General features: G+C 40.2%; 1 protein-coding gene across 1 annotated transcript in view; it reads right to left on the bottom strand.

Annotated features, from left to right (window-relative positions):
* Window positions 1-12,531, bottom strand: part of INTS4 (integrator complex subunit 4) — a 110,853-nt gene that overhangs the window by 42,775 nt on the left and 55,547 nt on the right. Inside the window, exons 11-12 of the mRNA XM_011989721.1 lie at window positions 5,672-5,877; window positions 1,492-1,634 (exon numbers count right to left, since the gene is read on the bottom strand). Coding sequence (XP_011845111.1) covers window positions 1,492-1,634; window positions 5,672-5,877 — 349 coding nt within the window. The remainder of the gene's footprint in view (window positions 1-1,491; window positions 1,635-5,671; window positions 5,878-12,531) is intronic.

The raw sequence follows: 12,531 nt of genomic DNA, 5'->3' as shown, positions 1-12,531 counted from the left end.
TCTAAGTGGACCAAATAACCACAAATCTTATTTTAATGCTAGAACAATGTTCTAGCATTCCTTCTGTATTCATTCTAGGTCTCCACAGAACTCCAGTTACTTATATAGGTGTTTATCCCCACTGCAATCCCACACCCTAAATGACTGAGAGTTCCTTGAAGACACTCAATAAATATATGTCAAATTGAGCTGAATGGGACTATACAAAGGAATGGCAAAACAGAAAACCAGATACCAAAAATGTTACCGAGAGTAAGATTCCCCTGGTATTTTCAGTTTTAATACACTTTCTTTCTTTCTTTCTTTTTTTTTTTTTTTTTGAGGTGCCCAGGCTAGGATGCAATGGCACTATCTTGGCTCACTGTAACCTCCACCTCCTGGATTCAGGCGATTCTCTTGCCTCTGGGACGACAGGTGCCTGTCACCACACCCAGCTAATTTTTGTATTTTTAGTAGAGACAGGGTTTCACCATGTTCGTCAGTTTTAATATATTTCCTAAGTAGCTGATTCACCCCATGGTTTTTCTACTTTTAGTAACAAAATTTTTAAAGATAAACTAAACACAGTTGAACTGGTCTTATCATATAAACTTATTTAAACATGTGGAACACACATTTTATATTAATTACATGTATGGAAGTCATTCTTCAAACAAAGGTTCATAAACAGTATTAATAACTTGATGGTAATCAGTAAAACTAGAGATAATCAAGGGACAAAATGATTGTGATTTCCCACCTGTAGGTCAAGTGCCAGCCCTGCCTCCTGCCCTGTCTCTAATCTCTATGATGATGGATCTGATTCTTTACAAAAATGCAAAGTAGACACAGGAGTGATTAACACTATATAGGAAAGGCTGGGTGTGGTAACTCACACCTGCAACCCCAGCACTTTGGGAGGCTAAGGTGGGTGGATCATTTGAGGTCAGGATTTCAAGAACAGCCTAACCAACATGGTAAAACCCCATCTCTACTAAAAAAAAATACAAAAATTAGCTGGGTGTGGTGGTGTGCACCTATAATCCCAGTTACTCGAGAGGCTGCGGCAGGAGAATGGCTTGAACCCAGGAGGCAGAAGTTGCAGTGAGCTGCAATCACGCCACTGCACTCTAGTCAGGGCGACAGAGCGAGACTCCGTCTCAAAAAAACATAACAAAACAAAACAAAACAAAACACTATATAGGAGAAAGAGGAAATCTAATTCATTTCTGTACTTCTAACAGCTACCACAATGGTTGGTGCGTAGTCAGCACACAGCAGGCACATAATATTTGCTAGGTAGATAGATGGACAAATTAGTAAGTAATCTAAAATGTGATACTCAGCTTAGGAATCAGATTCCTGAGAGTTTGGTTAAGTTGAATCAGGTTTCTAAAGTAAAGGCAAAACTCAAGGCCATACTATCCTCAATCTATAAGGATGGAACAATGTCAGCATTGTACATTTACCACATTATGGGACTCAGTGAGTAAATGGGCAAAAAGTCATTACTTCCATATGGAGTCCCTATCAGTAGGGTACTTGGTTAAATTTTTCAGCAGCTCCACCAATGCAAGATGAATCCCTTCTTTGGTTGAAACATTAGTACAGCATAAGAGTTCATGAAGAGCCTCTCGAATATCTCTGGATGAATCCTTTAAAAAAAAGTAATAATAATAGTAGTTACTGTTGGTTAGCAGACTCAGCCTCTATCTACCATCCCCTTCTCCCTAGCCACCTTCCCATCTAGGGTGGCCATGTAACAAAGTATGTGGAAGTTTTTTGGCTGAAATTCCTGAAACAGCTTCATTTTATTGATAAATAAAGGACCAGAGGCAGTAGCTTTGTCCCCTTTGTTCTTTAACCTTCCTTTTCCATCCTATCTGGAACTCAGTCATGATGCTGAAGGTACAAGAGCCTTTTTGCAACTAGGAAAAAAGACAGGCTAAGAAGAAAGGCTAAGAGAGAGGCTGGGAATGGCCAGTTAGCAGAACGCTCAGAACACACACACTTATTAAGTTTGCCATCTCATATAGGCACAGTTTGTGGCATCCCAAAACAATTACAACAGTAACATCAAAGATCACTGATCACAGATCACCGTAACAGATGTAATATGAAAAAGTTCGAAATATTGCAAGAATTACCAAAATGTGACACAGACATAAAGTGAGCACATGCTATTGGAAAAATGGCACCGATACACTTGCTCAATGCATGGTTGCTGCAATCTCTCAATTTATTAAGAAAACACAATATCTGCAAAGCCCAATAAAGAGAGGTATACCTGTATGTGTTAAATGGAGGAGTGAGGGAGAGTCAATCTAACTGATGTGAATTTCAAGAAGACTTCGAGAATGAGAAATATTAAAAGAGAGGCAAATTGAAACGTCACTCCTATTCATAAAATTCTGCAACAGTTTTCCATAATGTTAGAATAAAATCCAGACATCTTAAAACGGCCTACAAGGCTTTCTACCTGTCCTTAATCCCTTCTCAGACTTCATCTCATGCCACATTTCTACTTTCTCACTGGAGTTCACTCCTACTGGCTTTCTCTCTATTTTGCAAACACAACAAAGATCACTTGTGTTTTAGAGCCTTCCCACTAGCTGTTGCCTCTACCTGAAGTTATTCTCCCAGTCTTCACATAGCTAGCTTCTGTTCATCATTCAAGACTCAACTTGAAAATCATCTTCTCGGAAAGTCTTTACTAACCACTCAAATTACAGTGAAATTCCCCATTCCTCCATCATACTGTTTATCTTCTGCATAACAATTTATCACCATCTGAAATCATTTTGTTTGTTTATTCCACCTCTCTTTAGAATATAAGTTTTATGGCAGCAAGGAGCCTATCTGTTTTGATATCCCTATATTTCTAATACATAGACAGTGCTTGTTGAATACAGAAGTGAATTTTTCTAGGCAGGGTAGGATCTTGGCATAGCAGGAAACAAAAAAAAAGTGAATTCCAACTGAAAGGGTCAGCAAAGTAAGGCTCAAAGCAATGAAGCACAGTGACACAGAAAATATAAAGGAGCAGTGCACAGCAGGGTGGAAGAATAGTCTACTGTAAGTTTATATGGGTCTGAACTCCTGAAAAGAATTAAAAGGCAAGGATTCTCTATGAGCTATATACATAAGTACTTATAAATAAGCATACCTGTGAACAATTCTGTACATCAAAACATAGCTTGGAACATAGCTCAGCTATTCAGCAAACATTTACCGAGCACCTAATTGTGCCAGACACTGCTGCAAGACATTGGTAATAAAAAAATGAAGAGTCGGCCGGGCACGGTGGCTCATACCGTAACCCCAGCACTTTGGGAGGCCAAGGTGGGTGGATCACTTGAGGTCAGGAGTTTAAGACCAGCCTGGCCAATATGGTGAAACGCCATCTCTACTAAAAAAATACAAAAATTAGTGTTGTGGTGCATGCCTGTAATCCCAGCTACTCGGAAGACCGAAGAATTGCTTGAACCCAGGAGGTGAAGGTTGCAGTGAGCCAAGATCGCACCACTGCACTCCAGCCTGGGCGACAGAGCGAGACTCAGCCTCAAAAAAAAAAGAAAAGTCAAGACACCTTGAGAAGCTCACAGTCTTATGAAATAGAGAATTACTGAAAAATGCTAGAGCAGTATACACAGGGTACTATGGGAATAGAGAGGTGGCATTTAGCCCATCCAGGGCTGGGAGTAACAGTTAGGGAAAGCTTCCTGGATATGTTACCTAATATAGGCTGTGGGAATAAATGGACATCTCCTAGGTTGAAGTGGCGGTTTTGCAAACAGAGGGGGAAAATTACATTGAAGCTAAAATTGTGAGGAAAAGCAATATGTGTAGGAAAGTGACTTCAGCATCAAGTTCAAGGTGAGGAATGGTGGAAAAGTAAGCTAAAAAGGGCCGGGCGTGGTGGCTCACGTCTGTAATCCCAGCACTTTGGGAGGCCGAGACGGGTGGATCACGAGGTCAGGAGATCGAGACCATCCTGGCTGACACAGTGAAACCCCGTCTCTACTAAAAATATATTTTAAAAAATGAGCCGGGCGCAGTGGCGGGCGCCTGTAGTCCCAGCTACACGGGAGGCTGAGGCAGGAGAACGGTGTGAACCCGGGAAGCGGAGCTTGCAGTGAGTGGAGACTGCACCACTGCACTCCAGCCTGGGCGACAGAGCAAGACTCCATCTCAAAAAAAAAAAAAAAAAAAAAAAAGCTAAAAGAAAGCTAAAAAGGAAAGGAGTGGCTAGACTATGTATGAGGCCACCCATGAAGAACCACACATAGAATGTAAACTTATTTTTAGGAAAAGATACATGAAAAAATTATAAAGATTTATAATTCAGGAAAAATCTTAGTAGAAGTGCTAAGCAGTTGAGAGAATGGTAGGAACCTTCGAAACCAAAGCACCAGCTATTTTTTCAAGTATGCAGTAGAAATCTGTTACAAGTGTTCTAAAAACTAAGCACCTAATTACTATCCCTTTCATATCTGAACCCCATCTTCCCCAAAAAAGGAAACAAAAGGCCAAACCCCATTTATGAATACTCTGAAGAACTTCAGTAGTTGCATTTAAAATACAGACATTTTAGAAAAATAATCCAAGAACCACCTAGAGCTGTACGGCCTGGGGAGCAACTCTGTGTTTACATTCTGGTTCAGCCACTAACTCAGACAATTTATTTTTTTCTCCATAAAATTCCCAGGGTAGAATGAATCAATCCCTAAGAGCACTTGCTGCTATAACAGCCTATGATGCACTACAAGAATAAAATCAAATTAAAGGTTGAAAAGAACTCTTCATTATTTAGCCCCTCCCTTATCTATAGCCATTTCTTCCACTCTCCCATCTCTTCAACTCTACGCTATCATTATAAAATAAACTCTTTTGAGTTTCTTGAATATATCATATTCTATCTTATCTCTGTATCTTTAGACATTGCTCCCTCTGGGCCGGGCACGGTGGCTCACGCCTGTAATCCCAGTACTTTGGGAGGCCAAGGCAGGCGGATCATGAGGTCAGGAGATTGAGACCATCCTGGTTAACACAGTGAGACCCTGTCTCTACTAAAAATACAAAAAATTAGCCGGGCGTGTTGGCAGGTGCCTGTAGTCCCAGCTACTCAGGAGGCTGAGGCAGGAGAATGGCGTGAACCCGGGAGACGGAGCTTGCAGTGAGCCGAGATTGCACCACTGCACTCCAGCCTGGGCGACAGAGTAAGACTCCGTCTAACAAAAAAAAAAAAAGACATTGCTCCCTCTGTCTGGTACCCTTTCATCCTACCACCAGTGTCACTTCTCCTTTAAAAAAGATGCACTTCAGCTTGAGTGACAGAGTGAGAGCCTGTCTCAAAAGAAGAAGGGAAAGAAAAAGCCCAGCTAAGTCCTACTCCTCCTTCAAATGTCCACTACAGCACTTCCTCCTTCTTCCCAACCTCACCTCAGCCAATTCAGGTTAGACACTATGTATTCTCTAGGCATCCTATCCTTTCTTGATCACAGAAAGACCAAGCTTATTCAAATTTCCTGTTTCACAGTCAATTTCTTCCATTTTTGGGGGGTGGAGTATGGTGAGAAAACAGAACTGTGCTGCCTGATACACTGTTCTGTCACCAATGCCTAGCACAATATCTGATTTTAACAGTGGGCGTGAGGGATGAATTAATGAGTAACAAACTAGAAACACTCACCTCTAGCACAGCCAGGACAGTGTCAAGCTGATCTTCTCGGAGGGTGATGTTGTTAGAGATTTTTCTCATGGTATGTATGGACTGCAGACGTACTTCCTCAATTTCATCGTTGAACATGTCAACTAGGAAATCAAGGCACTTCTCAGCAAAAGAGGGTGAAGACTGGGCCAACATGCAGAGGGCCTCCACAGCAGCAATACGAACCTCTAGAAAAAAGAGAAAAAATAAAATTGCACATCAGGCTGGGGACAGTGGCTCACGCCTGTAATCCCAACACTTTGGGAGGCCGAGGTAGGCAGATCACTTGAGCCCACCTAGGAAACACGGTAAAACTCTGTTTCTACCAAAAACAATTTAAAAATTAGCTGCGTGTGGAAGTATGCACCTGTTGTCTTAGCTACTTGGGAGGCTGAGGTGGGAGGATCACTTGAGCCTGGGAGGCAGAAATTACAGTAAGCCAAGGTCGTGCCACTGCACTCCAGCCTGGGTGACAGAACGAGACCCTATATCAAAACAAAAACACAAAAAAACAAATTAGCCAAGTGTGTTGGCACACGCATATAGTACCATCTACTTGGGAAGCTGAGGCAGGAAGATCACTTGTGCCCAGGAGTTTGAGGCTGCAGTGAACCATGATCGTGCCACTACACTCCATCCTGGGTGACAGAGTGGGCCCCTGTCTCAAAAAAAGAAACAAAAAACAATAATAAAAACAACAACAATTAAAAAAAAAACCTCAAAAAACAAAAAAAAAAAACTGCACATCAGCCAGGTGCAGTGCTATACACCAAAGTCCCAGCTACTCAGGAGGCTGAGGTGGGAGGGTCATTTGAGCCCAGGAGTTCAAGGCTGGCCTGAGCAACACACTGAAGCCCCATATTTTATATACATATAAAGTAACTCATATCAAATTAAGAGCCATGGGAAAAGTCCAAGATGGATTCCTTCTCCTTCAGGCTGTCTTCTATTCTCTACTCCTCTCATTCTATAAACTCTCCCTGGGAGGTCTCTATGCGCACAGTTTCACATACCACCCACCTTAACACTGATCTAAGAACATGGAATTTAGTATCACAAGAACTATGACTTAAATCTGACTCCACATATGTGTGAAGTCGCATGTCTATCTATATTAACTTCTTGAAAATTAAACTGTCTTACTTATCTCAGTATTCCAACCACAGTACTTTTTAAAAAGTCAGTTAGTAAATCATGTTATCATTATTATTAAGATTAAAGTAGACTAAATATCATTGTTCCAATTTTAGAGGTAAGATTCAGCAACATGGATTAACTTGCCTCAAAGCAAATGAGGGCAGAAATAGGACTAACACCCAGGTCTGTTGACTGCAGGTTAAAATCATATAGTGGTTAAGGATGCACACTTGGAATGATAGAGGTCTCAGAGCAAACTGTAGTGAATGATCCCTCCACTAAGTTGGAGGGTGATCTTAAATAAGTAACTTCCTGGCACCTCAAATTTCTCACCTGGTAAATGGAGATAATACTCATTTCCTTACAGAGTTGTTAGGACTAAATGAGATAATACAGGTAAAGCACACAGGGACTCTGCCTGGCATATTTTAAGAGCTCAATAAGTATCACCTACAGTGTAGATTTGGGTTCTGTAAGCACCCTTAAAACAGGGACATGTTTTCGACCCCTTGGTATGCTCAGAACATGTAAGCAATAAAGCCACTGATCTGAGGAAACCCTTTCTTCATTCACTAATAAGTGGGTCCTGCACACGTACTATATGCTAGGTGCAGTACTAAGGGCTAGGATACAAAGATGAGAAATGAGTAAGACACAGAAAATGTTCGCAAGATTTCTACACATGGTTGTTTTTTTCTAGTGATTCCCATATGCTTCTGTGACAAAATGGACTATTTCAAAACAAAACAAAAACTACCTAAAGTTGTGGTTAAAACTCACAAACACAATTTCCTCTTTGTATAAAGAAAGGTTTTATAGACATGTTAAGAGTAGAGTTACTACATTAAAGACAGATGATTCAGGTTTTTCTTGGTAGTTATGAATTCCTCCTTTTCATCAGAAGAGAACAATTTTCTTCACTTCACAATAATATAATTTAAACATGAAATTGCTAATTATAAGGCAAGCTAGAGATAAACCCAAGTATGTTAAGTGCTGGCTCTTCCTCCTAGAATTTTATCCATTACACCACACTGACTCATATGTAACCTTTGCAAGTCCACCAAGGCAATCAGGAAGGAACTTCTGACCAGAAAGAGATAATCAGGGTGACCTCAGCTGATACAATTCCAAGCAGAAGCAAACATATGTGGTATTTTACTTTGCCTGAACAGCCAGACTATAAGCAGGTAAACTGACATTTTCCACTGAACTTTTTGGAATGTTGAAAATATGTTGACCAGGCATGTCACACCTGTAATCCCAGAACTCTGAGAGGCCAAGGCGGGAGGATCACTTAAGCCCAGGAGTTTGACACCAGCCTGGGCAACATAGTGAGACCCCATCTCTATAAAAAAAAGTTAATTAAAAATAAATAAATAATATGTCACAGACTCCCTATGGGTACAGAGCAGAGAAAAGGAATCTACTATACTACATTTTAAAAAAGACTGATCCTCAGCATCTGCACATGTACAATTGGGTCCAGACTTAGCTACTTATTAGCTTTGTACTTAGTACTAAAGATAAAAAGATGAACAAAAGCAAGACTATCCCCCAGGCTTACAAACAAGAACAGTTAATTGCATTACAGAGTGATGACTGTTGCTATGGAAAAGCACAGGGATGTAAGAAAATGCATATGAAGAAATACAGCCCAATCAATGGGATCAGAGGTGGCTTTCTGTAATATGTGATCCCTAAAAACAATACCTAAAAGAGCTGCTAAGCCAAAAGAAAGAAAAAGGCCTTTCTAGAAGAAAAGCTACATGCACAAAGTCCCAAAAAGGAGGGAGAAGATGGATAAATTAGAATACTAGAAGCATGTGAGGCACTACACTAGAATGAACAGCCAGTGAAATAAGGCTCCATTTCATTCCCAGCAATGCACCCCTAAAAGCCAAATTTACCCAGAATTGTATAAATGTGATAAAATTAGAAAGCTATCATACCTGATACCTGGTTATGGTATACTCACTTTTTAAACTTAAGTTAATTTGATTACATATTAATAACATTTATAACACAAAGGGTAAATGCTTGAGGAGATGGATACCTATTCTATATGATGTGATTATTTCATATTTCATGCCTGTATCAAAATATCTCATGTACCCTTTTAATACATATACTAGTATGGAACCAAAAAAGAGCCTGCATAGCCAAGACAATTCTAAGCAAAAAAAAACAAAGCTAGAGGCCTCATGCTACCTGACTTCAAACTATACTACAAGGCTACAGTAACCAAAACAGCATAGTACTGGTACCAACACAGATATATAGACCAATGGAACAGAATAGAGGCCTCGGAAATAACACCACACATCTACAACCATCTGATCTTTGACAAACTTGACAAAAACAACCAACGGGGAAAGGATTCCCTATTTAATAAATGGTGTTGGGAAAACTGGCTAGCCATATGCAGAAAGCTGAAACTGGATCCCTTCCTTACACCTTATACAAAAACTAACTCAAGATGGATTAAAGACTTAAACATAAGACCTAAAACCATAAAAGCCCTAGAAGAAAACCTAGGCAATACCATTCAGGACATAGGCATGGGCAAAGACTTCATGACTAAAACACCAAAAGCAATGGCAACAAAGCCAAAATTGACAAATGGGATCTACTTAAACTAAAGAGCTTCTGCACATCAAAAGAAACTATCTTCAGAGTGAACAGGCAACCTACAGAATGGGAGAAAAGTTCTGTAATCTATCCATCCAACAAAGACCTAATATCTAGAATCTACAAGGAACTTAAACAAATTTCAAAAAACAAAACAAAAAAAAAACCAACCCCATCAAAAAGTGGGTGAAGGATATGAACAGACACTTCTCAAAAGAAGACATTTATGCAACCAACAAACATATGAAAAAAAGCTCATCATCACTGGTCATTAGAGAAATGCAAATCAAAACCACAATGAGATACCATCTCACACCAGTTAGAATGGCGATCGTTAAAAAGTCAGGAAACAACAGACGCTGGAGAGGATGTGGAGAAATAGGAATGCTTTTACACTGTTGGTGGGAGTATAAATTAGTTCAGCCATTGTGGAAGACAGTGTGGCGATTCCTCAAGGATCTAGAACCAGAAATACCATTTGACCCAGCAATCCCATGACTGGGTATATACCCAAAGGATTATAAAATCATTCTACTATAAAAACACACGCACACATATTTTTATTACAGCACTATTCACAATAGCACAGACTTGAAACCAACTCAAAGGCCCATCAATGATAGACTGGATAAAGACAATGTGGCACACATACACCATGGAATATTATGTAGTTATAAAAAAGGATGAGTTCATGTCCTTTACAGGGACATGGATGAAGCTGGAAACCACCATTCTCAGCAAACTAACACAAGAACAGAAAACCAAACACCAGATGTTCTCACTCGTAAGTGGGAGTTGAACAATGAGAACACACGGACACGGGAGGTGGGGGGGCATCACACACCAGGGCCTGTTGGGGCATGGGGGGCTGGGGGAGGGACAGCATTAGGAGAAATACCTAGTGTAGACAATGGGCTGACGGGTGCAGCAAACCACCATGGCACGTGTATACCTATGTAACAAACCTGCACATTCCACACATGTACCCCAGAACTTAAAAGTATAGACGGACAGCTCACGAGGTCAGGAGATCGAGACCATCCTGGCTAACCCGGTGAAACCCCATCTCTACTAAAAAACACAAAAAACTAGCCAGGCGAGGTGGCGGTGCCTGTAGTCCCAGCTACTCGGGAGGCTGAGGCAGGAGAATGGCGTGAACCCGGGAGGCGGAGCTTGCGATGAGCTGAGATCCGGTCACTGCACTCCAGCCTGGGCGACACAGCGAGACTCCATCTCAAAAAAGTAAAAAATAATAAAAAATAAAAAAAATTTTTTTAAAAGTATTTAAAAAATCTTAATGGCAAACTGGAAATTGTGTAAGTAAATCATATAAATGTTAAAAGTGACCAAATTCAGTTGTAGAAACTAAACAAAGCAAAAATGCTAATAGAAACAAAATAGGTTTCAGTTACTCATTTTAGAGTAAAATAGGTTTTAATAACTGGACTTCCTCATTATCCAATATTATTTAAATTGTAATTCATATTTTAAGTTCATAGAGAATCAAAAAGCAGAGGTAGCTTTATTTACTTTCTATACATATGGAACATTTTAAAACAAATGATAGGATAACCCAATTCTTACATCTACTGATGAAAAACTGTCTTTCAAAAATAATATTCTTGCCCTTCTAAGAAGTTCTATCCTGAGGTATGATTTTATAGGCATTTTTAAGACCTGGCACAAGTCTCTGGCACAAATTTACTGTAAAATGTGGACATTCAACATTACCTTACCAGGTCTGTTACCCTTGCTGATAATGAAGAGGCTGGAGTCAATCATCTCAAAGCACTGAAATTCTGAGATCTACGTGAGACAGATAGCACATGGAAATCACAGGGCTTTATAGGAAGTCTATTACAAGATGGAGGACCAGCTTTATCCTCTAAGGATGAGACAGAGACAAAATATATGAAACAACAGCACTCCAGACACTGGGCATCTGGCAATAAAGGACTTCTGTCCCTGAGAGATGAGAAATAAATGAGGTGATCTCAATGATTACAGCAATTAAGTTTAGAGAGACTCCAGGCACTAGGTCTTCTCTCCCTGAGTTGAGAAGATTGAGCTGGGAGTTTGGGAAGTCCAATGTGGTGAGAGTTCATAGAGCAAATTACTGGAAAGGACAGAACTACACAGAGAGACAGAAAGCTTGGGAGATCTGCAGACGGTTGCCTCAAGTCTTCAGCTGAATTCTGATCTGTGAGACAGAGACCACCTGAGGCCTGGAAAAGCAGCACTCAAAACAATGAGAGGAAACAATCTCTAGAGCTCACACAGGGCCTATAAAACCACAGTTAACTTAGAAGAATTTTGCAGCCAGGTGTGGTGGCTTACACCTGTAATCCTAAAACTTTGGGAGGCCGAGGCGGCCGGATTGCTTGAGGCCAGGGCTTCAAGCCTGGCCTGGGCAACATGACAAAACCCTGTCTCTACAAAAAATACAAAAATTAGTCAGGTGTGGTGGTACCCACCTGTGGTTCTAGTTACTCAGGAGGCTGAAGTGGGAAGGTCATCTGAGCCCAGGAGGTCAAGGCTGCAGTGATCCGTGACTGCACCTTGGCACTCCAGACTGAGCGATAGAGCAAGATCCTGTCGAAAGAAAAGAAAGAGAGAAAAGAAAGAAAAGAAAGAAAGAAGAAAAAAAGAGGTTTTCTCTAATCCTGCCTAACAAAGTATAAGACCTGAAAAAACGGATCCCAGAACAAAGCTCAAAAATATTTATAGGAATAAAATAATGTTCAGTATCCAATAAAGTGAAATCTATAATGTCTGGCATCCAACTAAAAATTATCAGACATGAAAAGACACAGGATGGAATATATACAAGATGGAATAATATGTAATACAGGAGGAAAAAAAATCAATCAAAACCAACCTAGGAATCACAGAAATAATAGACCTAGTAAACAAGGATAGTAAGACAGTTATTATAAACATATTATCTGCTTACAAAGCTAGAGGAAAGATTAAGTATGTTAAGAAAGACATGGTAGATACTAAAAAGACCCAAATTCTTTCTTCTTTTTTTTTGAGACAGGGTCTTGCTCTGTCACCCAGGCTGGAGTACACTT

This window comes from Mandrillus leucophaeus, unplaced genomic scaffold (genome assembly GCF_000951045.1).
Source record: "Mandrillus leucophaeus isolate KB7577 unplaced genomic scaffold, Mleu.le_1.0 Scaffold360, whole genome shotgun sequence".
In the NCBI taxonomy this organism is placed as follows: domain Eukaryota; kingdom Metazoa; phylum Chordata; class Mammalia; order Primates; family Cercopithecidae; genus Mandrillus; species Mandrillus leucophaeus.
Note: the sequence above shows the minus strand (reverse complement) of the source record. Positions and strands in the feature narration are given on the sequence as shown.